The sequence below is a fragment of the Podarcis pityusensis genome, assembly GCF_964106645.2.
Source record: "Podarcis pityusensis genome assembly, chromosome: 1".
NCBI classification, from domain to species: Eukaryota; Metazoa; Chordata; class Lepidosauria; order Squamata; family Lacertidae; genus Podarcis; species Podarcis pityusensis.
Genome location: NC_138028.1, coordinates 28,220,204 through 28,245,636, shown reverse-complemented (window position 1 = coordinate 28,245,636; position 25,433 = coordinate 28,220,204). Strand labels below are relative to the sequence as shown.

At 41.4% G+C, this 25,433-nt stretch overlaps 1 protein-coding gene and 1 long non-coding RNA gene across 27 annotated transcripts in view; one reads left to right on the top strand and one right to left on the bottom strand.

The window, feature by feature from the left end:
- Nucleotides 1-25,433, top strand: part of NRXN3 (neurexin 3) — a 1,227,884-nt gene that overhangs the window by 1,055,046 nt on the left and 147,405 nt on the right. For all 26 annotated transcript variants that reach the window (XM_080973879.1, XM_080973871.1, XM_080973878.1 and 23 more), the window contains one exon: nucleotides 600-771. In XM_080973879.1, coding sequence (XP_080830005.1) covers nucleotides 600-771 — 172 coding nt within the window. The remainder of the gene's footprint in view (nucleotides 1-599; nucleotides 772-25,433) is intronic.
- LOC308459283 lies at nucleotides 21,183-23,448 on the bottom strand. The gene is made up of 2 exons (XR_013977959.1): nucleotides 23,373-23,448; nucleotides 21,183-21,514 (listed from the first exon to the last, which is right to left on the bottom strand). It is a non-coding gene; the product is annotated as an uncharacterized lncRNA (long non-coding RNA).

Sequence of the window (25,433 nt, the reverse complement as noted above, 5' to 3'; positions counted from 1 at the left end):
CCATCAGTACCAGCCAGTGTGGCCAATGTTCAGGGAGAGTTGTAGTCCAGCAATATCTGGAAGGCACCCAGTTGCCTATCACAAGTCAAAAATGAAAATAAATAAAAACAAAAACAAACATCAATAGACCATTCTGAATGATGTACTCTTAACTGCCTGCATAGGCCTGGCAGAACAGAATCTTTTTTCAGCAGGCATTTAAATGTTGCCTGCTGAATCTTAATTGGCAGGGTGTTCCACAGGACTGGGGCGATGACACTAAAGGCCCAGTTCCTCTGTGAGATACATGAAGTTTCCATCTCTCGCTTTAGAAACATAAAGGGATTAAAATCTAGTTCAACACCAGGATCCTAGTATGGATAATGGCAATTTTACTCAACTGGAGAAGCTGTCCTTTTTCAAATATGTTGTTCTCATGACACACATTGCCTTTGTATGAACTAGCAATGCCCAGTTAATGAAGCTCTTCCCTAAATACATATAATACATATAATGGGTCCATTATTTAGTGGACCAGCTTTCTATTTCATAGCGGGATCTGAATTCAAAAGGTTTTTTTAAAAAAATTATTATTATTCTGTCTGTTCTTTTCTTCATAGGAACAAGGCAAGATTGGTGTAGTTTTCAACATTGGAACAGTAGATATCTCGATCAAAGAAGAAAGCACCCCAGTCAATGATGGCAAATATCACGTCGTACGCTTTACCCGAAATGGTGGCAATGCTACTCTTCAGGTAGATGGTTGGCCAGTGAATGAACACTATCCTTCAGGTAAATGTCTAACTGAGAAATCTTTCTCTCTCATTCTCTCAAGGTATTAACCTTGTGCCTTAATACAGGAGCCGCACAGTATATTGGCGCACAGCGTACAAATATTAACAGCTCCACCTGGAGGAACAAAGAGCTGAACAAAATTTCTCTCAGTTTGTAAAAGCTGAAATAATCAGATCATGTTCACCACGTTGGGTATAAGGTTTTTTGTGGAACATCCATATTTTAAGGAGTGGCACACATATGAAGTGCATGTAATGTGTCAAAAAACAACAACAACATACACATGTCAAATGTTGGAACCTCTGAATATAATCTGATTCTGCAGAGACAAAGTAACAAAAGTAGCTCTACCCAGTGCTTTTTTTTTTCTAAAAAAATGTTTAGGGGTACTCCCATTTTCCAACTCATATTGAAATACTGCCCTTCAATGAGGCCAAACTTAGATTCACAAAATGTTTAGGGGTATGTGTACCCCTGCATACCCCCAGAAAAAAAGCATTGGCTCTTCTCATAATCTGTATACTCTGGACTATTCCTGTAGGAAGTTGGGAAGAACATTTGCCATGTAAGTTGTAGACTGCTCCCCAAATGGTTTTGACAAACATACAATTGCTACTTGTGGCTTTTCTGAATCAATGAAAATGGGGTGTAGCATATGACATCTGGGAAGGAGGAGCTACAATAAATTTAATATATCGTGAACACTCTTGATCATTAACATTGGCACTGCTTGTTGTTGCTTTTCTTCCTTCTTGGGAAAGTTTCCTGTTGCAGTGTCACCACCAGAAATTGGTGCTTGGAATTTCAGTAGCACAAAATTTTAAAATGATTTTTTAATTTTATTTTTTAGCTGCCTTCCCTTTAATCACCCATAGGACTGAAAAGCAACACTATCTGATTCATGCAATTAATGGAGACATTTAGCAGTGGTTTCCTGTTAAGTTATCTAGGGCTTCCGGATTGCTCCTTCCCCTTAAACTTGCCTCGCTTTGCTGTGCTACTCTTCCGTTCCCGCTGCTGAAGAAATCTGTTGGCTAGTAAATGCATTGCTGAACCAAGATGGTGCGGTGGGATAAGCAGGAAATACTGCTAGTTGGGCAAAGAAAGAAGATGCAGAGATTGCCAGTCGAGGGCATCTTCTGTTTATTGTGGGTATACTGAGTTTCCTGTTTATTAGTTTTGTTCTTCAATTAATTTGTTGTTTGATTGAAAGAGCACAGTTAATTGACTATTATTACTTTTAAAAAATAAAATTTAATGAATTGGCACCCCTAAGGAAATTATTTTATTAATCACATCTTAATTCAGGAACAATAAATAGAACCTTCTCTAACTGTATTTTCTCCCTCCATAATGTGTTGTCATGCTTGCAGGCCAAAGTAACAGTGAATATAAAGGGATCTTTATCTATGGTTTGTGCCGTATTGGGAGCTTCCTTCTGAAATTGCAAGGGTGGACTACAATATGTTTCACAGAGATGAGATACACACTCACTGAAAATCAGAACAGAAAGCAGAAAACTTTGCCTTAATAGTTTGTGCTAAGAATCCAGTGTTTTATTCCCAGACAATGCTAAACTCATAGAAATACCCCATTTTCCTCTCACCATTTGACTTAATCTATCATTGGCCTAAGAGTTCTCCTATTAGCCATGCTACAGCCATCAGCAGCTTTGCAGGTACGAATCAATTTCACACAGTTTCATCTCTAAGTCTGCTCCTATCCTTTTCTGCATTAATTTTCAAATTCTAAATAAATTTGAAATATCAGCATGAAAATTTGCCTGTTGGATAATTTTTCTCATAAAATATACCTTTGTAAATGCATCTTAGCTCAAATAATCCTAAAGTACTCTGTGGGTAGCAGTGATGTTCACAGATTCAGAGGCTGCAGAGCCTTTAGAGGAGATGATTCTTCCTTAAGTTGACTGTCAAAGGGTATCTATTTGGCCGAGATCACACATACACATTTCAATCAAATTTAAATAAATCTGTATATCACCTCAGTTGAAGGAAACCAATTATATAATCAAAAAGATACCACTGGTTATCAAAGGAAAATGTCAATGTTTCCTTTTCATTCCCAGTTAGCCTAAAAAGTATGGATATATGTCCTTTACTCACAGTATACCAATTTAAAATTGCCCTCCACCAATTAAGTAACTGTCGCTTTATTTGGTTACTCTATTGATATGCAGCGTGCAGCCCAAACAGAAAAAGAGAGAGGAAAGTTCAGGATGCATCCTATAATTTGTTGTACTGTAGAAGCTGTTCATAAATTAGATGGTACCAAATTCTGGCGCTCAGGAGAAATTTGTAAATGTCACTGTGCTGCATTGTTTCACCTACCAGACTAAAAATGTTTTGAAGAAGTAATTCTGTTGCTGCTTCTGCTTCAGAAGGCAGGAGGCTGAGGATTGCCACCGTTCTCAGCTATAGGTTGACCTTCCAGCTCTCCAAGGGAAGATAGCCATCACAAAATGATAGTGAGTCCAATTTAAGCTAGATAAGTTGTTGGGCTACAAGCTCTTCATTCATATTCTAAAGAATCCAATGGACAATGGATACCTCGGCAATCATTTTGTGCAAACTGGTTTTTTTTGGGGGGGGGGGGTTGCATTTTTTGCAAACCAAAATTTTATAATTTGTGGAAAGTGTGGTAGTTATGAAGTTCATTGTCAGCTAAACCGCTGCATATGATATTAGGTAAAGGTAAAGGGACCCCTGACCGTTAGGTCCAGTCGTGGCCGACTCTGGGGTTGCGGCGCTCATCTCGCTTTATTGGCCGAGGGAGCCGGCGTACAGCTTCCGGGTCATGTGGCCAGCATGACTAAGCCGCTTCTGGCAAACCAGAGCAGCACACGGAAACGCCGTTTACCTTCCCGCTGGAGTGGTACCTATTTATCTACTTGCACTTTGATGTGCTTTCGAACTGCTAGGTGGGCAGGAACTGGGACCGAGCAATGGGAGCTCACCCCGTCGCAGGGATTTGAACTGCCAAACTTCTGATCGGCAAGCCCTAGGCTCTGTGGTTTAACCCACAGCGCCACCCGCATCCCTCGCATATGATATTAGTCAACAAGAAATCCACCATGTGATATGGAAAACTGGGGAACTAAAATAGATATTAGATTTATGTTATTGCACTTTTCCTCTTCTAAAGTAGGTTTCAAATAAATCCCTCTAATACTCCTATGAATTTTTAAAACAAACAAACCAACCCTCCACAATTGTGGCTCATCTATCCAATTACAGACCAGAGCATCCAGCTCACTCCTTGGAGCTAAGAATTTTTTTATGCTGAAATTTCATGCCGCAAAGGACTTACTTACATTCCATTTTTTTTTATAAACAGGGATACACAATGCAACCTCATGTAATTTAAATGGCTTGGTAAGGGTGGGAACACCCGAAATATATGGATAATTAGAAGTTCAAACAAGCAGGGGTGCTAGTTACATAGGGCTATATTAAACTGCGGCTACATAGTAGTGTATGGTGAATGTGGATAATCAAACAATTTGGATAATTTAAACTGGAACACTACAGTCTGCTGTTTCGGTTTCTGGGTTTTGTGAATATAGCCAGGTAATTAAAGAACCTCTAGACATTTCAGTGAATGTTCATGAATAACCCCAAAGTAATTTATTTTCAGTAGAGTTTGGCTAACTGCTAATTCTACAAAGATGCTTCAAACACAAAGCGATTACAAATGTTTCAAAAGTGACGGGTTAAGCAGAACATTAAAGAGAGTCACAAGCAGAATTAGAATTTACCATGTAGAGACAATCTCTTCAATGACCCTTAAAACAGCTGATGAGTCTTGGTAGACCCCCATACCTGAATCTTCAATGCTGGTTTTATCCCTATTAAGCATTTTCAGTGTGATTAATGGCTTCACCCATACAATAGCCATTGCGAGAATGGATCTGTGTCACATACATCCGCTGCCTTAAATGCCACACTGCTTAAACTACAAGCATCTATTTTATCCTAATGCCACTAAGTGAGCTTTCTGGTCTTGTGAAAATGCTTAAATGAGGAACCTCTGAGTGAGTAGAAGAGAATAATGGGGCTCAGCCACTTATTTCAAGACAGAAGAAAACCCAGAGATGGGGGAGTAACAACAGTGAAGGGACAGATAGTTTTAAATACTGTAATGGGAGGGCCTATTAGCTTCTGGAAGATATGCCTGTGGAGCATAACTTGCGACTGCAGAACAGTCGTTGGCTGTGTGTGTCCATTGTCCCAGAGGAACAATCATGGATGCTTTATTTTTTTTTTTAAAGCAATTTATTAGGTTTTACAATAAAAATAGACATAATAAACAATGTAACATTCATCTTAACATATTTTCACATTTTCTTTGGACTTCCTCACATCTCCCGCTCCCACTTTCATCGTTGTAACGTTTTGTCAGCAATTTATCATCTTATTTAAATTCTTATATCCCTTCTATATTTCATAATCTTATAATTCTCAGAAGGAGCTAAATTTCACAGTCTTACTTATTTTCTTAAAAACTTCTAGATTTAGTGGTGCTCAGTTATTTTGATCTAGCATCTTATTTAACATTCACTCAAATTACAATACTTTTGTAAATAGTTCTTAAATTTCTTCCAGTCCTCCTCAATCCTCTCTTCTCCCAGGTCACGGATTCTGCCGGTCATTTCAGCCAGTTCCATGTAGTCTATCAGTTGTATCTGCCATTCTTCCAGTGTGGGTAGATCTTGAGTTTTCCAATGTTTTGCGAGAAGTATCCTTGCTGCTGTTGTTGCATACATAAAAAATGTCTGGTCCTTCTTTGCCACCCCTTGGCCGACAATACCCAAAAGGAAAGCCTCTGGTTTCTTAGTGAAGGTATATTTGAATACCTTTTTCAGTTCATTATAAATCATTTCCCAGAACGCCTTCACTTTAGGGCAAGTCCACCAGAGGTGGAAGAACGTTCCCTCACACTCTTTGCATTTCCAACACTTATTGTCAGACAGGTGGTAAATTTTGGCAAGTTTGACTGGGGTCATATACCATCTATAAATCATTTTCATTACATTTTCTTTCAGAGCGTTACATGCAGTAAATTTCAATCCATTACTCCACAACCTCTCCCAGTCCTCAAACATGATATTATGCCCAATGTCCTGTGCCCACCTTATCATAGCCGATTTAACCGTTTCGTCTTGTGTATTCCATTTCAACAGCAAGTTATACATCCTTGAAAGTACCTTAATCTTTGGTTCTAACAATTCTGTTTCTAATTTCGATTTCTCCACCTGGAACCCTAGTTTCTTATCATTTTTAAAAACTTCTTTAATCTGAGCGTAATGTAACCAATCTCGCACTTTGTCTTTCATTTTCTCCAAACTCTGCAATTTCCAATTGTCTCCATCCTTTTCTAATATTTCCCAATATTTTGGCCATTTAGCCTCCATATTGGGTCTTTTTCGGGCCTTGGCTTCCAAAGGTGAAAGCCACCTTGGTGTTTTATTTTCCAGCAAGTCTTTATATTTTGTCCAGACATTAAACAATGATTTTCTGACAATATGGTTCTTAAAGGCCTTATTTGCTTTAACCTTGTCATACCATAAATATGCATGCCATCCAAAAGCATTGTTAAACCCTTCCAGATCCAACACATCAGTGTCCTCAAGAAGTAGCCAGTCTTTTAGCCAGCAGAACGCTGCGGCTTCATAATACAACTTTAAGTCTGGCAGGGCAAAGCCCCCTCTTTGTTTTGCATCAGTTAATATCTTAAACTTAATTCTGGGCTTTTTGCCCTGCCAGACAAACTTAGAAATGTCTCTCTGCCACTTCTGAAAGCACCCCGTTTTGTCCAAGACCTGAAGTGTTTGAAATAGAAACAACATCCTTGGCAATACATTCATCTTGATAGCAGCAATTCGGCCTAACAAAGAAAGTTTCAATTTTGACCAACTATCAAAGTCTCTCTTAATTTCTGTCCAACATTTTTCATAATTGTCCTTAAATAGACTTAGATTTTTTGCTGTTATGTTTACCCCTAGGTATTTTACTTTTTTAACCACATTAAGTTCCGTCTCATTCTGAAACCGTTCTGACTCTGTATCAGTCAAATTTTCCCCCAAAACCTTAGTTTTCTGTTTATTTAGTTTAAATCCAGCCACCCGACCAAAATCATTAATCAGTTGTAATACTCTTTTCGTACTGGGCTCTGGCTTCTGCAGGGTCAAAACCAGGTCATCTGCAAAAGCTTTTAATTTATATTGTTTCTGACCGACCTGAATTCCTTCCACCAACCGATCCTCTCTAATCATGTTTAATAGCACTTCCAGAACCGAAATAAATAACAAAGGGGAAATAGGGCAACCTTGTCGTGTCCCTTTTTCAATTTTAAACTCTTCTGTAACCACATTATTAACTATCAGTTTAGCTTTCTGTTCTGAGTATATTGCCCCAATCCCATTCTCAAAACCCCGTCCCACTCCCATCTCTTTTAAATTTCCCATCATAAATTTCCAGGAGATATTGTCAAAGGCCTTCTCCGCGTCTATAAAAATTAGGACTGCTTTTGTATTTATGTCTGTTTGCAAAAGTTCCAAGATATCAATAATGTTCCTTGTATTAGCAAACAGATGTCTTCCTGGGAGAAAGCCGGCCTGGTCCTTATGAATTACTTCATTTAAAACTTTTTTAAATCTAATTGCCAAAATGTCTGCAAATATTTTGTAATCCACATTTAAAAGAGAGATGGGACGGTAGTTCTTAAGTTGTGTCTTTTCAGCTTCCGACTTTGGTATTAATGTGATAAACGCTTCCTTCCACGACTCCGGTGCCCTCTTCCCCTCCATAATTTCATTGCTGACCTCCATCAAAGGTTGTATCAAATAGTCTTTTAATGTCTTATAGTACTTGGAGGTCAGCCCATCTGGTCCTGGAGATTTGCCAAGTTGCATGTTCTGGATAGCTTGTTCGATCTCCTGTCGTGTTATTTTAGAATTCAGGATTGTCCTATTTTCTTGTGACAATTTAGATAGGCCGTTTTTTACCAGAAATTGTTTAATCTCAGCATCATCTTGCGGCCCTTGGGTGTATAATTTTTTGAAGTATCTCTGGAAACACTTTCTAATGTCCACTGGATTCTGGATGTTTTTTCCATCAACCTCTAAGTTAGTAACAATATTTAATCTTTGTCTTCTCTTCAACTGCCAAGCTAGCAGTTTTCCACATTTATTCGCCGACTCAAACGTTTTTTGTTTCATTAATTTAACCTTCCATTCAATTTCCTGATTTATCAATTTAGAATATTGTGTTTGATAAAGTTTAATTTCTCTCAGAGTTGGCTGTGACTTCGGATTCACTCTTAATTTCTTCTCTAATTCTTTTATTTTTTCCAAGATCTTATCTTTTTTCTCATTTTGTGTTCTTTTCTTTACTGCATTCTGTTGTATCAAGAATCCCCTCATTACAGCTTTACTTGCGTCCCAGATTATTCTTTTTTCCACCATGTTATTCATATTTATCTCAAAGTAGTCCTTCAAGACTTTTTGGGCCTTCTTGGTAATTTCCTGATCTCTAAACAAATTGTCATTCATCTTCCATCTGAAGGATCCAGTTGGTAATAATGTCATATCCATCTTTACTGCATTATGGTCGGAGCAGGTCTTTGGGCAGATTTCCACTTTTCTGACCTTAGGTGCCAGGCCTCTGGAGATCCATATTTGGTCGATTCTTGTCCAGGTCAGTTGGGCTTCAGAAAAGAATGTTCCCTCTCTTCCTAGTGGGTTCTTTGTCCTCCAAATGTCAATCAAATCCATATTGTCAGTCATTTCAAAAAAGGTTTTAGGTAGTCTGCCGTCTTTTGTAACATTTTGACTTTGTGACTTGTCCATGTTAGTTGATACGACCCCATTCATATCTCCCATCATTATGATGTTGTTATAGTCTAGGTAGTCCAGCATTGTCTCCTGCAACTTCTTGTAGAATTCCGATTTCCCTTCATTAGGTGCATAGATTCCTAATATCAGCAGTTTCTCTCCTTGATGTTGTATCTCAATAGCCAAAATTCTTCCATGTTCATCTTTAAATAGGAATTTAGGTGACAGGCTCTCTTTTGCATATATCACCACACCTCTCTTCTTCACTTTGTCGGACGATACAAATTCCTGGCCCAATCTTTTATTTATTAACACTTTTCTGTGGAGCCTCGTCACATGTGTTTCTTGTAAACAAATAATGTCCAATTGTTCTTTTTTTAATATATGAAATATTTTCTTCCTTTTTTCCGGAATGTTACAACCATTAATATTCCAGCTCAACAGTTGCAGAGACATCCTGGACTATCTGGTTATTTTTCAAGGGGTGGTATCTTCTCAGGGTCTTCAGGTTCCACAGATGCTGATGTTGGTACTGGCGTTGCCTCAGGCCCAGAAGGTAGTTCAATTCCTTTTTGAAGGTCCTCTCCGTATGTAGTCAAGAATTTGTCTCTCTCTTCCGGTGTTCTCACTTTAACCTTTCTCCCTCTAAAGGTAAAAGATATTCCTTGGGGAAATTCCCACCTGAATGGAATTGCGTTGCTCCTTAGTAGTTTAACAAGTTCAGAATAGGCGGCTCTAAGATCAAGCAGTAGTCTTGGGATATCTTTATAAATTTCAATTCTTCTATCCAAAACCTCCAGTGATTTTACAAAATGTAGTCCCAAAATCTTATCCCTTTCCTCCTTTGATCTCAATGTTATCAAACAGTCTCTGGGCCTCTCCTTCTTTATAAATCTTCCAAGTCTGAAAGCTGACACAATTTTAAAGTCCTTTTCTTCCAAGTTCCAGAACTTGGAGAATTCTTTGGTCAAAAACTCAGTTAGATGCCCTTCTTCTGCCTCTTGTAGTGATCTAATCCTTAAGTTATTCTCACGGTTTCGCAGTTCTATCATAGAGAGATAAATCTGGTGTTCCCCGACTTGTTTAGTGAGTGGTCTTACCTCTTGCTCTAAATTTTCAAATTTTTGTCTGGTGTCCTCAGCCAATTTCCGATTTTCTGCTGAGGCCTCCGTTAACTGTCCAATTGCTAGTGCATTCTGTGCCACTTGTGTGGTTAATTTATTTAGACATTCTGTGTTTTTATCAATCTTTGCTGATTGCGCATCTGCTTTCTTGTCCAAAGCTTCCAATTTTTCAAAAATTTTGTCTAGAACAGAAACAGATGCTCCTGAGGCCATATCTTCCAATTGTAACTGCTCTGCTTCGCCCTCTCCCTCCACTTCTGAGGGCAAAGTAGGCACAGATGATCTACGTGTCTGTGAGGCTGAGGTTAGAGTTGTTAAAGTTGTTTGTTTAGCTCTCCCTCTTTTTCTTGTGCCACTCATTCCAACGTTATCTATCAGTCAAGGTCACACTGAGTTATTCCCATGGGAATGGAAGGGTCCAGAGCAAGCAAACAGCAAGGGAATCGAAAGTAAAAAGTACATGTAAAGTCACTGTTTTAATCCAATCCTCTAGAGGGAGCTTAATCTGTCTTTCAGAGTCTAATTTAATGTCCAAGAACCTTCAAATACAATGTTTAGCAGAGTTTATAAATGGTCACTTTATTGCAGACAGTGCTTATTTATCTCCAAAAGAATGTTTCAAATTTAAAAGGTCTCAATACCCTCAGATTGTTTCAAGTTCCAATATACAGTATCCAAATCTGCAGTGCTGACAGCTCCCTTAGTGCTCAGGCAGCTCCTGACTCTGGGTTTCACCTTCTGATTTGTAATCCAATAAAAGGAGGAAAGTCAAATGCAAATAAAAATCCCAAATCTTTAGCTTAAAGTCTTTACTTTAAAATGGTTCAATAGATGCTTAGATCTGTAAAAACTTAGAGTCTTTCTTTCAGCCTCCACTCCTCCAGCTGATTGCTTTTTTTTCAAGTTCAATGGCTGCGGAAGACGGACTTCCTGCTTCCACGTCTCTCCGCTTTCAGCCAAGTTCAAACCAATTTAAGTTTTTCTTTCAAAGTCTCAAATTCAAGTGACTCAGTCTTTTACTCACAAGTTAGTTGCTTTTTCGTCCGAATCCGTAATTTAGCAGGAAAAGGGATCAGCGCTCACCGACAGTAGCAGCGCGGCTTCACTCCTCAGGCTGTGAAACAGCTCACAGCGCCGCAACCCCCCTCCGCGCTCCGGAGCCCCTTACGGGGTTCCTTCTGCACTTGGAGGGTCGCTCCAGGCGCCCACCGAGCCTCAAGACCCCAGGCTCTTGCCGCCTGGGGTTTTCCAGAGTGGGTCTCCGCTTCGCCGTAGCGGACGACCCGTTGCCTGCGGAGCCTCCTCTCCCGTTCAGAAGAGGACCGCCATTGCCGTTCGCGCCGCCCCCGGAAGTCACAATCATGGATGCTTTAGCTGAGATTCCTGCATTGCACATTGGACTAAATGACCTGACTCTTAACATTCTATGAGTCTAATGATTATTTTTATATATGTGCTCCCGACAGACATTAGTAACAGTAATGGGGAAATGCATGGATCAAAAATAGCAACACAATTGAAGCAGATGACTATATGCCTGTCTCTCACCTGTTCTCATATTGCCCTCCCATGTGAGAATTCATGCAACACCCACGTGGTCTGAGAATAAAGTGGAATAACTTGTAGGCTTCCTAGTACTGAGTGATTTCTCCAAGACTGCTTTGTGATTTGGAGAATGTTGTCTCATCTACCAACTACATTCCTGATGGGTGCTAATACAAGTCGCTGAAGCCTCTTTCTGGCATGCTTTTATTGCATACAGCAAAGACTGTCATGTTTTGGACATTTCACTATAAAAAAGGACTTTTAAAAAAAAAACCCCACCCCTGAATCCTCAAGTAAGGAAAGAATCCAAGATGGTTAGAAGTGTTAAAAATAAATCTCTTGCCTTGACACGGACATAAGATAGGTACCTAGGTTTCAGTTACTTCTGAGACAGGAGGCTCCCTCACCCCTTTCTGTCTTGCTCTGTTTGCTTACAAAATACATCTGGGGCTTTGCCAGAATGTACATTAAAACGAACTTCACATTCTGTATGTTTATTCATCCATTGGATGCCTGAGCATCCTTCAGAGCAGTAGGAAGATTGTATAAAGAGGTGAGGGAGGGAGGGGTTGGACAGAGCTCTAGTGGAAACCAAACCACCTGTAATAATTAGTGTTGTGCTTCAGAGAAGCTGTTTGCCTTTTAAAGAAACACTTGTTTTCAAAGCTTGTATTTAGTTTTTAAAAAAGACACCCCAAAAAACCTTACTCTGTAGGGAGTCATCCTGCTTCATCTGACTCCATCACAACCAGTTAGCCATGCTAGCAAAGAAAGTGATGCTGTTATTAATTAGTTAATTGGCCCAGTTTTCCACAAGGTGGTAAGAAAGGGACCATGGCACAGTTGCAGATCAGCAGGCAGAAGGCTTCAGGTTCTATCACTGACATCTCCAGTTAACAAGATGTTCCAGGTCACGGGGAAGTCCTCTGCAAAAGACTCGAGAACTGTTGCCAGTTGAAGAAGACAGTACTGGGCTATACTGAAAGTTATCAGACCTGATGTAAGGTCCTAAACCTGTATATGGTCTAGGGAAGCCTGACTAATTGGAACCTTGTGAATTCCCATGGGAACACAGCAATCCTTCAGAACTTAATAACCCTTTGAATTTTGCACTTATCTCAAAATGTTGTGGTGCAGCTCTGGGCTAAAAAATAAAGTAAAATAAAATACACCTGAAAAGGTATGTTTTGCAAGAAAAACAAATGTAGAATTGTTGAGGAAAATCTGTTAATATAATGCTTGAATGTGGCTTTCTATGTAGTTTTTAAAAAGCATTTACTGCCTATGATGCAATGCTTGAGTCATCTCTAATTGCTGGACCAAGACACACCAAACACTCCTCTGGAGCTGCACATTATGGGGATATTTTGCTATGGTATATAAAACATATTTTGTGCCATTTGCCTTCATTACTGATGTGACTGACGAACTCCTGATAAGCTTCCAAGGGACTTCAGTCACTGGATTATGAAATTCATGCCATGGTGAACATAGGAACACAGAAAGCTGCCATACTGACTCAAAGCATTCCCCATTTAGTTCCGTATTGACTACACTTCCTCCAGACTGCTGGCAGGGATCACTCCCAGCCCTGACTGAAGATGCCAGGGACTGAACCTGCCCCTTTGCATGTGATATATTTGCTCTCTCACTGAACTTCTGCCTGCAGGCAAGCAATATTATGTAAAACTGTGGCCTTCCAGATGTTGTTGAGTTACAATCCCCATCATCCTTGATCATTAACCACGTTGACTGGAACTAAAAGGTTGGAGCCCAACATCTGGAGAGCCATAGCTTCCCCATCCCTGGCATAAAGGCATTTATGGAGCAAATATTTGAAAGGATTCATGTGAACGAACCAAACTGCATATTGTAGAGGAAAGCAGAAACCTTCCAGGGTCATTGCCAGTCTGGAGAATATTCCTTCCCAATGCCAATTATATTGATCACTCAAGGGATCCAAGGGAAAGTCTGCAGCATGAACTAAAGCATGCTTACTGGTATGGAAGTCCAGCATGGCTTATTCCCTAATAAGTTTGTTTAGGATCTTGAAATATGGTTCCCCCAACAAAATTTAAAATTCGGCTTTGTAATTCGGAATTTATGTGATGTGATTTAATTTGATTTAATTTGATTTGATTGGCCGGTTAATAAAAATTATTTTTTTTAAAAAAAGTTTGTTTAGGATTGGGTTCACTCCATACCTCTCCACACCCAAGATATTGTCCAAGGGCGTGGCCTGAAAAGCAAATGATACATTCTTCTTCTTTGGCGATCACTCAACGCCGTGTAGGATTGTCTTCCATAAACATGGTTTTAACAGTGAGTCCGTAAGTGACTATGGAGGCCAATTCTGCATCCACACGTCCTTCCACAGTGGGGACATAGGTTTCCAGGTGGGAGTTGATCACGGTGTGGATTTGCCAAGCGTGCCTTCCTCTTAGTATGTTTCTCCCTCTCGTCCTGAGTTCAAACATCTTCAAAGTCCATGACACCTTTGGAGCACTTACAGGCCAGTGTTTCCCAGTTGCTGGTGTTTATACTACATTTTCTTTAGATTTGCCTTTAGAGAGTCTTTAAACCTCTTACTGACCACCAGCATTACACTTTCCATTTTTAAGTTCAGAATAGAGTACAGTAGCACCTTGGCTTATGTTACCCACGGGTAACGTAAACTTTGGGTTGAGAAAGCGGCAAACTTGGAAGTGTTTCGCCGCGTGCACATGCACAGAAGCGGTCCCTATGGTTGCAAACACATCAGGATCCAACCGGAGCTCTGGAACAGATCCTGTCTGCAACCGGAGGTACCACTGTAGTTGCTTTGGAAGATGATAATCAGGCATCCGCACAACGTAACCAGTCCAACGAAGTTGATGTTGAAGAATCATGGCTTCGACACTGGTGATCTTTGCTTCTTCCAGTTACAGGTAGGTAGCCGTGTTGGTCAAAACAAAACAAAAAAAAATCCTTCCAGGAGCCCCTTAGAGACCAACTAAGTAGCCCCTTAGAGACCAACTAAGACCATTGGCTTCTTATCTCATTATACATGATAAAGCTATTTTTAGCCATCTCACCCCTTGCTTTTTCCTGTAAGACCAATTGCAGTCGTTAACAGTCATCAACAGGTTTGCCACACCTATCAGCCAATCACCCATTCCCACCACCCTTCTGAGTAATGCTCCTCCCCACCCTCTCACTATATATAAAGGTCTGGTGACTTCTGTTCCACTGTATCTGAAGAAGTGTGCATGCACACGAAAGCTCATACCAACAACAAACTTAGTTGGTCTCTAAGGTGCTACTGGAAGGAATTTTTTCATTTTGCTTCTTCCAGTACACTGCCATTAGTTCGCCTGTCTTCCCAAGTGATGCAACAATGAGGTTGAAGTTCCGAGACAATGTCCCATCCAGGCACTGACCAGACATAAGTATGGTTGATTCCTAGATGGAACACTGCCCCATTTGTGGAATTTTATGAAAGGCAGGTGGGATATAAATGCAAAAGTAAATAACATAAACATTCCCCTCTCCAGCTAGCAATTTTAAATCAGGTCCCAGGAGCAAGCGGGAGCAAGCCTCAGCATTGTGAAGGAAGTGTCTGTTCTTTGCAGCTCAAAAACTGGGGTCAAATGCTGCTACAAACCAGGCAGCAAAGATTCATGGAGTTTGAACTGCATTGAATTCTAATTTCCTTGAAGATGTCTCCTTTTTCATCCAGCTCTTGTTCACTTCACGCCTTCCTCTTTTATCTCTTTTTCCAAAAGAGTTGTATTTTATACAATGGTTAGTCCATTTCTTAGAGCATCTTCCCACTTGGGGGTGCCGTGGGGAAGTTGTTTCTTTTCTTCTTGACTTCCTTTTTTATTTTTTTAATTCTATTTAGTTTTTTTTATCAGCCAGCATTCTCCATTCTTCCCTCCTCTGTGATTTCCCAGACACGAGATAAATAGCCTTGTATCTTACAAGCTAAATACAATTACTGCTATCAAAACCAGAGCCTTTCTCTCCTTGTAAATGTCTCTTGGAAGCTGATAAGCTGTTCAAGGCAAACTACGGGCTTCTGCTTAATCCTGAGATTAAACATAACCACCCAGAAGACAGCAAAAGATAATATTTGTGGGGGAGGGGTTGAAGGGGAAAGTGAGATTCTCTCCTAAGATATGAGGAGAGGACATACAGACGACTCAAGGTTATTTGTAAAGGAATTAGCCAAAACTCAGAAGAGCATGAGATTATGATGGGGCTATTTCATCTGATAATGCCTAGGCTGTTGTAGATCCTAAAGATGAGATTTAGCAGAGAGACCTTTGGGACCAAATAAGAGAGCTGGGGAACAGAGATGTGTATGTATAGAATTGTGACTAGTCATTGGGGGAACTGATTCCACCAAACAGATCACAGTGTAGTTGCTAGGCAGAATGTAGACTGATCCATGGACTTCGCCATTCATGTTATTGCTTCAGATGTGACACTGACAAGGTTTGTGAAAACTGAAGAAGTGTCAGTTGTCAAGGATAAAGGATTTAAGTCCACCCTGCATCTATTATCAAAGACCTGTTTCTGGTGCAATATCACAAACATATACACCCTCTCGGCTTTTGAGCATGATTTTAGGGTTATGGTGCTGATGCCCGTACTTTTGCTTTTATTAGCGGCTTGGTTGTTTATTTCAGTTGGCTTTGTGTTTTTACGGTTGCTTTAGTATAAAGCTTGTTTGCCACTTTGAAAATCTTATTGCATTTATTTGCTACATTTTAAAATAAACATGAGTCATCCTTCAATCTGAAAAGGGTGATGTGAATAATCATAATCATAAGAAACAAGGAAAGGATGGCTATTTCCCCTTGTGTGTGTGTGTGTTTAATCCATGGGGATTCTGATCGGCATTTGTCATGGGTGGCGTGATAGAATGGTATTTATTAAGGAATATGAGATGCAAAATAGCTTGATTTTGAGCATGGTATGCCACAGATACTTCTGTTACCTTTCAATCTATCACTAGGGTTGTAGGAGGGTTGCCCCATTTTAAGGAAGGTTTTGGGGAAATTCAAGAAACAGAATGTAACATGTATGCATACAACTTTATATGCACTTACCTAGGGATACAATGAGTTCAGCAGGACATTTGTACTATAAATATCCCTTCTGGCACAGTGAACCAGTTGGTTTTACTTGTACCATCTCCTTCTACCACGATGTATACAAGATAATGAGGCATGTAACATCAGGCTAGATTTCTGTGTTACTTTAATCTTGAAAGGGGAAAAACTGGGTTGCCATCATACAAATGGTTTACATGTCCCATATCATAAATTACATGGTCCAGTTGGGTGCCTAGACTTTCAGCCATACCCTCAGTACAGTATTGATGAAAGGAAAATGGGCAAACCAGTCTAGTCTTGACTAATGGCATCTGTTAAGAACTGATAACATTTTAGTCTATTCCAAGCATCATTTTCAGGGAATTGGCTAGATTCTAGTCTCTTTAAACTCCCTCTGCTCTTTATGGCATCTGTATTAGCCTCTATGAAGTGACCTTAACTTTGAATTTCCGTCAGTGTTGTGGGCAGTTTGAGAAGATCCCTAAAGATCCCAGCTTTTTCATAGCTGGCGTTTTCACTGATTAATTTTTCATCTTTTACGCATTTTGTGGGACTTAAATGAGCCCTCAAATGCTTCCCAGCCATGTGGATCGGAGACTGACAGCCTCTCTTCAGACACATTGACTGCATCTTATAAGAAGCTCAAAATAAATTAAAAGACCGAGTTAATAAAACAGCATTGGGGAAACGCCTGTTTTAGAAGATGGTGCTGTAGCATATGTTGAAAGATCTGCCAAGAGGAATGATTAAAGCATGACAAGTTGATGAAATCAAGAGCTGATTGTAGCTTGTCACTCCGGGGTTAGATTGTGTGCATCAAATTATGAAAGCTAAATCGAAACACAAACATGATTGGGTAGCACATGTACATACAGTCACCTCTTCCCTGATGCACTGAGAAACTTCTGCAAATGTAGTTTGTATGCACGTACACAGGGCATATGTGTGTGTGAACACCACCTTTGCAAATCTTAGTAGGTTTGGGTCTTGGCAGTGCCTGAATGGATCACACCACCTGAGAACCATATCTGTGGCACCTTGGGACCCATGACGTAAGAAATATAAATATAGAAACAACAACCCCAAAGCCAGGGACTGTAGCTCATTGGTAAAACTTGTGCTGTGCATGCAAAGGGCACTGTCATCTCCACTCAAGAAAAAAAGGAGCAGGGAGCAGGTACAGGAGCAGGTACAGCTTGCTACAACCAGAGAACACCTTCTGCTCACACAGCAGGCCTTCCTTACCCTGTGTCCCCATACCAGAATCTGGTCTGGGATTCCCCCCAACCTACTGGTGCATGTTCCATTCATGCAATGACTTTGTTGGATTCAACCTAATCTAATTAAAACCAGAATTTTAAAAAAATACAGTACTCATCACTACTCCAGCACATGGGCTCTAAAATTAGCTACAGCAACTGCAAAAAGTGTACTGTGCAAAATCTGGAAACAGAAAGAAGCAGAACAATAAGAGTATTTCTGATGCTTTGGTTTCACTTCAGAAACAAGAGCAGCTCATCCAGAACAACAAAAACCAGGGAGATACTTGGATGAAGAGACTTTTGGAACCATCCCGCAATCCACTTATATGGCATATGTCAATAATTCTATCTCACTCTAAAAATAAGTCCCATTTTATGTGTTCTTGAATCTTTGGTTTTCCAGGCATAATTTGAATAAATAATTCCTTTTCTCTCTTTTGCTCCTTGCCATCAGGAGTTAAACAATCGTGTTTGTGTAGGTTGCCACAGCTGAGGAAAATAGATTTGGGGTGGGGGGGAGAGAGAGATTGAACAAGGAAGGGAAAAATCTGTTCATGTGGTGGGGAAACATGACTGATACACTGACCACATAGCATGTGATGCAGTTCTGTGCATTGTCAGTGTGAACTATCCCCCCTTCTTTTAAGGGGAAAGGATGACATGAATTGTCGATGCACATGGCCATGTAACGTTACATTATAGGCATTGTGGGAACCAGTCCTGTTTCCACAGATACATTTCTTCCTACTTTAGCAATGTGAGATTAATTATTATCGGTTCACCTGCAGATCATCTTATGACGTTTTCATGCTGTTGACTGCAAACCTTATGTGATGAGGGGGGGTGTTATGGCAGAGATGGAGAAGCAGCCTATGTGGATCATTGCGCAGTGGGAAAATTGTGCATGACAGTTCAGCTCAGAGAACCTCCGGGTACTAATATTGCTACATTTTTCTGTCAGGTTACTTCTGTTTCAGTTTTCTGGTCAAATGGAATAATAACAAATATTCTGAAGACACACACACACACACCCCTCCACGGATGTGCGTGTGTGTGTGTGTGTGCGCGCACACACACACACAAACAATAAACAGCTGGCCAGAGGGCTTGGCAGCTTGAGCAATAACTTTGTGCTTTCCAGACCCACTGCCTGCAGAAAGAACAGTGCCAGCTACAATCCCAGCCCAGCCCAGATGACGTGCAGTGGTGACAGAAGGAGCTTAGACACGCATGTCAGCATTTCCTTTGCTCAAAGAAAGGCTGCAGAAAACAAAGCCATTCGGATGAAACAATATGTTTTTGTTTAAAAGGAAGAGGATCAGTTGTTGGAGAGCGCTCTGTCCTAGGTTCATGATCTTGCTGCAGGATTTGGGAAACAACTGAGCTCTGAATTCAGTAGTCAAGAACTGAGGCTAGTGGGCCAACTGTTCAAAATTATAGGAGAAGTCTTCTTGAGCATGCATACTTTGCCCACAATAATCTAAGCATGTAGGAGGCGAAGGGGCAGCACATCCTGTTTCTCCGCCTGACACGGAACAAGAATGTGCCACGCCACAACACCAAAGCATCCCTTAACCTGTGGCGATGACCATGGAGGTTTCCGGTGAGATCTTGATGAAAACTGGCACCATTTCTCCAGTGATGGCAGAGCACCCATGGGGGTGTCAGATCTTTGGCTTTCACCGCCCAAGTTGGCTGCTTCACCTTGCCTAATGGCTGAGATGGCCCTGAGGAGGAGGGGCAGGGCTGTGTGTGCTGGCCCAGGCCTCACACAGTAAGATCTGAAAGGGGTTTGTAAGTAGATTTTCCTGTATGTACCACACTGGGAGAGCCAGTGTGGTGTAGTGGTTAAGAGCAGTGGACTCGTAATCTGGTGAACCGGGTTCAATTCCCTGCTCCTCCACATGCAGCTGCTGGGTGACCTTGGGCTAGTCATGCTTCTCTGAAGTCTCTCAGCCTCACTCACCTCACAGAGTGATTGTTGTGGGGGAGGAAGGGAAAGGAGATTGTTAGCCGCTTTGAGACTCCTTAGGGTAGTGATAAAGCAGAATATCAAATCCAAACTAAATCCAAATTAAATTTGTATAGTGCCCTTCATCCAAAAGTCAGAAGGTGGTTCACAGCATAAAAATAAAAAATGAGAACACAAACTACGCGGTAAAACCAGTAACACCCTCTCCCACAAACAAATTTAAAAGGCCATTGTCTCCATGATTTTTTTTTTTAAAGCATTCATTTACAAAGGCAGATGGGTTGTTTTAACTTCCTCTTCTCCACCTGTCCCTGGCAATAAACTGGCTTAATTTTAATAAGCAACAAAACACCTTTGATTAAATTGTAATTAAACAGCACTTCTTTTACAGTTCCTGATCTGATTGGCTGCTTTCCCTCTACGTCAATTCCAGGTTGTTGTTTTAAGTTTTAATGGTTTAGCTGGATTTGAGTTGTCCAAAAGAAAACAGGTATATTATACAAATATTCTTTCAATTAATCCTTTTCCTGCTTCAGTGTGGTGCCATTGTGGTGTAGTGGTTAAGAGCGGTAGATTCATAATCTGGGGAACCGGGTTCGCGTCTCTGCTCCTCCACATGCAGCTGCTGGGTGACCTTGGGCCAGTCACACTTCTCTGAAGTCTCTCAGCCCCACTCACCTCACAGAGTGTTTGTTGTGGGGGAGGAAGGGAAAGGAGAATGTTAGTTGCTTTGAGACTCCTTAGGGTAGTGATAAAGCGGGATATGAAATCCAAGCTCTTCTTCTCTTCTTCATAGGCACTATGAAACTTTGGTTGATGTTGGTACCTGGCTTGTTCAAACTAGATCAGGAGGAGGGCCAGCGGAACAAGCAGAAGACCCACTAGACATGGGCCCTGCTACTAAGCCAGAGACTCTTGATCTGGGTTCCCCTGAGGATCTGTCACATTCACCATGAAGGCCCTATGTCTCCCAGTGCCTGTTCACACACAATGCACCCACAATGCATCTGGCTACAGGCCAGATGAATCTTTCTGACTTACTTCTCAGAAAGGAGAAGGAACCATTGAGAGCTAGATAGGGCAACTTCTTCTTGTTGGAAGAAGTTGTCAGCTTAGAGCTGTCCAAGGTCCTACTGTACCAGCATTAGCACATTGCCGACTTACCTTGTTGATGGCCTGATTATGGCTGCCATCCTTTTTGACACCTGGGTCTAAGCTGCAGGAACACCCGTTGGACCTGTGAGCTGCCACTCAAGCTCAGTGCACTCACATATTCTGGAGTGTGGAATGCGAGGATTAAGTGTGAGGTAGGGTGAGGTAGTGGGTAGTGTTTTTGGTCACAGAATGGGAAGACTGGGATTCAAGTAGATACTCAGCCATGAAGCCTACTGTTGGCTTTAGTCTGGTCACTAACTTGTGGTTCACAGCCAGCAAAATTTCTTAAGCGTCCTTATAAAGTTACCAGTATAGATGTTTTACACTACAGAATCTGGAATGTTGTACATTTTGTGCCAGGGAACTTAAAGGAAAGATTCAGCAGAAAAGTGGAAGTTAAGAAGTAGGATGGTTTTTGTAATCATAAAGGTTTCTTGAGGCCAGGAGAAACTTAGGGACAAGTTCACCTGGGTGATCACAGGACCAACTTTAGTTGACTTTCTTTTCTCACTCCACTGCAGTCTTGCCTGCTAATTCTGTCTCTTGTTCCTGGTGCTTTTTAGTGCCCATGTTATCTTTTGTTCCAAAGCCTGTGGGTTGAGGTAGCCTCGGTGTGAAGTTCAGCTCTTGACAATAAAAGCATCACAATGAGAGGAATGAAAGACGAAGGCGAGGCTTAAAGGAAATGGCAGGATCAGAAGGAAAGAGGAGGTCAAGGTCATCGTGGACTAGAGGAAATGAGAGGACAGAAAAGAAAAGCTGAACCAGAATAGCAAGTTCTCTAACTTTTTCAAACAAGGAATGCAGTGAGAAGAAGGACAAATACTTGGGAACTGAAGCAAACTTGAATAATGAAAATAGTTTTCTCTTCTGTTCAAGTCCCTTAATGATGCTTTTTCAGTGGGGAAACTGAAGCACAAGTAGGTTACCTTGATAGGTCTGTGCAAAAGTTGGGAAAGAAATGAGATGGCCAGGCAATTTCTTGCAAGGCTAGCTGTACTTAGTTGATGCCTCTCTTTATGGGCTTTTCCTTTAATTTTCAAATGGACTGCTCTGTGGACAGACTAAAAACAGCTTTAACATAAATTATTCTTTGCAGGGAATAACAAACCTAACAACATTATCAAGGAAAACCTGAAAACACAGTACAGTGTTCCAGGATGCACTGATGATGAGGATTTCAATTTATATACCACAAGAAATCTGACATATTTGATTCAGATCGTAAGCTCATGCTAGTTAGTATAGAATTACGATAGCTGGGAAGTTTATTACAACATCCATGTTTCTACTAGTGAACCACTAAGGAGTGGAAGCAGCAGCACCCATCTTCAGATTTATGCTCACAGTGGACTTACATTATCACCATCCCTTAAAGTTTTGCAGTAATAGTGTTCAAGATTTGACTAGCCTGGGATAAGTGCTGAAGCCATAGGAGTTTGGCTTGGCTGGGCAAGACAGCAGTTTTTATGGTCTGCTCTTACACAGCCCCTTCATCTCTCTCATTTGTAATTTCCTGACAGTGAACTGAATACCTTCTTTTCAGGGGATTACCTGCCCCTGCTGTTGGGGAGGCACATTCATGTGACTTTCATGAAGTCCAGTATGGTGTAGTGGTTAGAGTGGTCAGACCAGGACCTGGGAGACCAGGGTTTGAATCTCCATGGTCATGAAGCTCACTGTGTGACCTTGGGCCAGTCACTCACTGTCATGGTATTGCTAGAGAATGAAGGGGAGGAGCAGAGACAGGCAGAGGAAGGGAGGCAGGAAGTGGCGGTGGAGGAAAGAAGGGAAAGCCAGGAGGAGGGACAGCTCACAGATGTTGGACCAGAGCCTCAACACCACACAGGAAGTTCTGGCACGGACAGTGAAACAATGCCTGTTCCGTCTGCCAAGGAAAGGAGAGTGTTAAAGAGGAGGGGACAGAGACATCACATGAAAATTCCACGCCTTTTCTGTTGGAGAAGGGGCAGGCATAAGGCACTCCCAGAATCTGAGCCGGAGGATTCGGATGCATGATTGTAATGTTCTGCTTGTACATATGTAAAATAAAGACTGTATATATGTATCTCTGAGTGAGCAGAGGCATTTCTTGTGGACAGCATTCACAAGCCATCACACTCACTCTCAGTCTAACCTACCTCACAGAACCATGTACACCACCTTGAACTCCATGAAGGAAAAGATGGGATATAAATGCAATAAAATAAGTAAATAAGGAAGTTTTGGGCACATTTCTTGCTTCTGGTATTCTGAGAAGTTACTGGAAACTTCAATAAATTTTGCCTGACTCTTGTCAGCTTTCTGCTTTCACCCCTCCCCCCACCCAGTGTCTGGGGTGGGGTGAGGGGATGGCCAAAAATATTGGTTCAGCACTATGCTGTTCCTAACTGCCTCAGCATCCCATTATGCCCACTCGTGCACTAGCCAGCCATGATATGGGGGAATGGTAGTAGGTTAGTGGTAGGGCATCTTCCCAAGTTTCTATGCTGACATGGATATCCTGAGGTGCCCAGCAGGGAGAGGGGGAGATCATTATTCAGCTATCAAGGCTTTTAGGCATTGATTGATCCATGGTCAAATCACCTTTTAAAAGGCAGATGGCCACCACCTGGCACAGGGCTTGCAAATCTGTTGTCCAAAGAGCCTAGCAACAAGCTGGTTCTGCAAGGAACATCATTATGACATCAGATGATTGATAGGTGGGTTGTCCTGCCCACCTGTCAGAGTTGGCCTGTGGAGGTGGCTGAAGATTAGCATCTGGCCTGTCAGGCCAAACAAATCCCCTGTCTCAACTTACACAAAACTGATAGCGCCCCAGTTGTAGAATACTCCCCCTACAGTAGATAGGTTCTCTTGGTACCTATTTTCTTCTCATTTTTCCTCAGCTTTTTCGATGTCGTTTTAATCCTTCTGACTGTTTTATGTTGCTTTTATAATCTTTTAGCATTTATTTATTTTTTGTATTTACATTTTAATGTATTGGGTTTTTTCTAAGCCACTTCAGGGAATATGATTGAAGGGTGGTATTAAAAATACTTCAGAGTATCTTTTAGAAATAAATATTAGTCACAATTTCTCCTTTAAAAACATGTCTTTTACGTCACCGTGAAGCATTACTTTTGTTTTCTTGGATGCCAAATTGCACTGCCTGCCTTGATAATTTAGAACAGATGTGTGTGTGTGTGTGTGTGTGTGTGTGTGTGTTTTGTGCAGCATTCTTATTAGCATCTTCAAGAAGAAGAGAGCACATCAGATTGTATTCATATTCCCACCTGGAAGCAAATGCCCAGTGCAATTTACTGGAACTTTTGAGCCATTCTGCTCCACTTTTAACAGCGGTAAAAGTGTTCGGACCAAGATGCAACGTCTGTCAGTGTCTGAATTGTTCTTTTATTTCTGCAGTCTGAGAACCCATTTTGGCTTAGAAACTGGCTGCATGAACTAAAGTCTGGATTGAGATCGTCTGAGTTTTTGTTTAAAGGGGCAGGGAGGGAAGAAAGAAAACACGCCGTTTAGCTGTGCAGGAGAAGAATCTTTGTGAAATGCTGAATGAGAAAAAAATAATACGAGTGGTAAGAGTTGGGAAATGCTAACAGAGTGAGACAAGCTGAAGTGGGTTAGGATGGGGCAGAGTATCCCTCCATCAGCAGAGAGGAGTTCTGTCTGTGATGCTCACACCCAAGAAACCTGGGTGCTGAAAGTTGTTAGGAGACCCCTCACAGGGACAATTTCCAGCACAGACTTAACAGACTTCAGTTCCCAGGATTATTTGAGGGAAGCCATGACTGTTAACATAGGGTACAATTGCTTTAAACCTATGGTATGGATGTGGCCTTAGAGCCTGGCCCAGTGGCGGAGCTTCATGCTCTGGCACCAGGGGGTGGAGAGCAGGCCGGGACAGGGCTGGCACATGTCCCGGGGTGTGACTCACCACCTGTAGGGGTATGGCGCATGTCCGGGGGGGCGTGGTTTGCATCCTGGGGGCAGGGCACGCCGCCTGCAGGGGCATGGCGTCCAGTGTGGGCGGGGGGGGCAACTGCGGTGCGCTCCCCGTGCACTCCTCTTCCTCTGCCAGTGGCCTGGCCAGCATAGATTTCACAGGTGAAATGAACAGGCCTTTCTTTGTCCTCTTGCATTCTCACACTGCTTTTATCCATGTTAGCAAAGGGGATGTGCATACCTTTGCTGGGTCTATCTTCTATTTAGCTTCTTGCTGGAATTTTATAAAATATATTTGCTTTGTGACTCAAACAAAAGATCTTCATCCTTTAACGTTTGGTGTCAGAAGCATCATGGATGAACTAGTTCACACACTTTCCTGGCCAATATGCACATATAATTGCTTGGGCAATCAGTGCAGTATAAGAAGGGATGATTCCTGTGAGCTCATGACTCCTCCTGCACACAGGAAAGGTGATTGCTATTCTGCTGTCAGACCCGGTGGGATATACACCACCAAATTAATTAATTAATTTTCTGGTTTTCAGAAGAGGGACTCTATCGTCTCAAAGTTTACTTTCTTTGACATTACTCCTCTTGTAAGTAGACTCTTCTTAGCAGTTATATACTTAACATTGACTAGGAAAGACACCATATGTACCTGTTCAGAGTCATGCTGATTACATGTGTAATGATATACTCTTC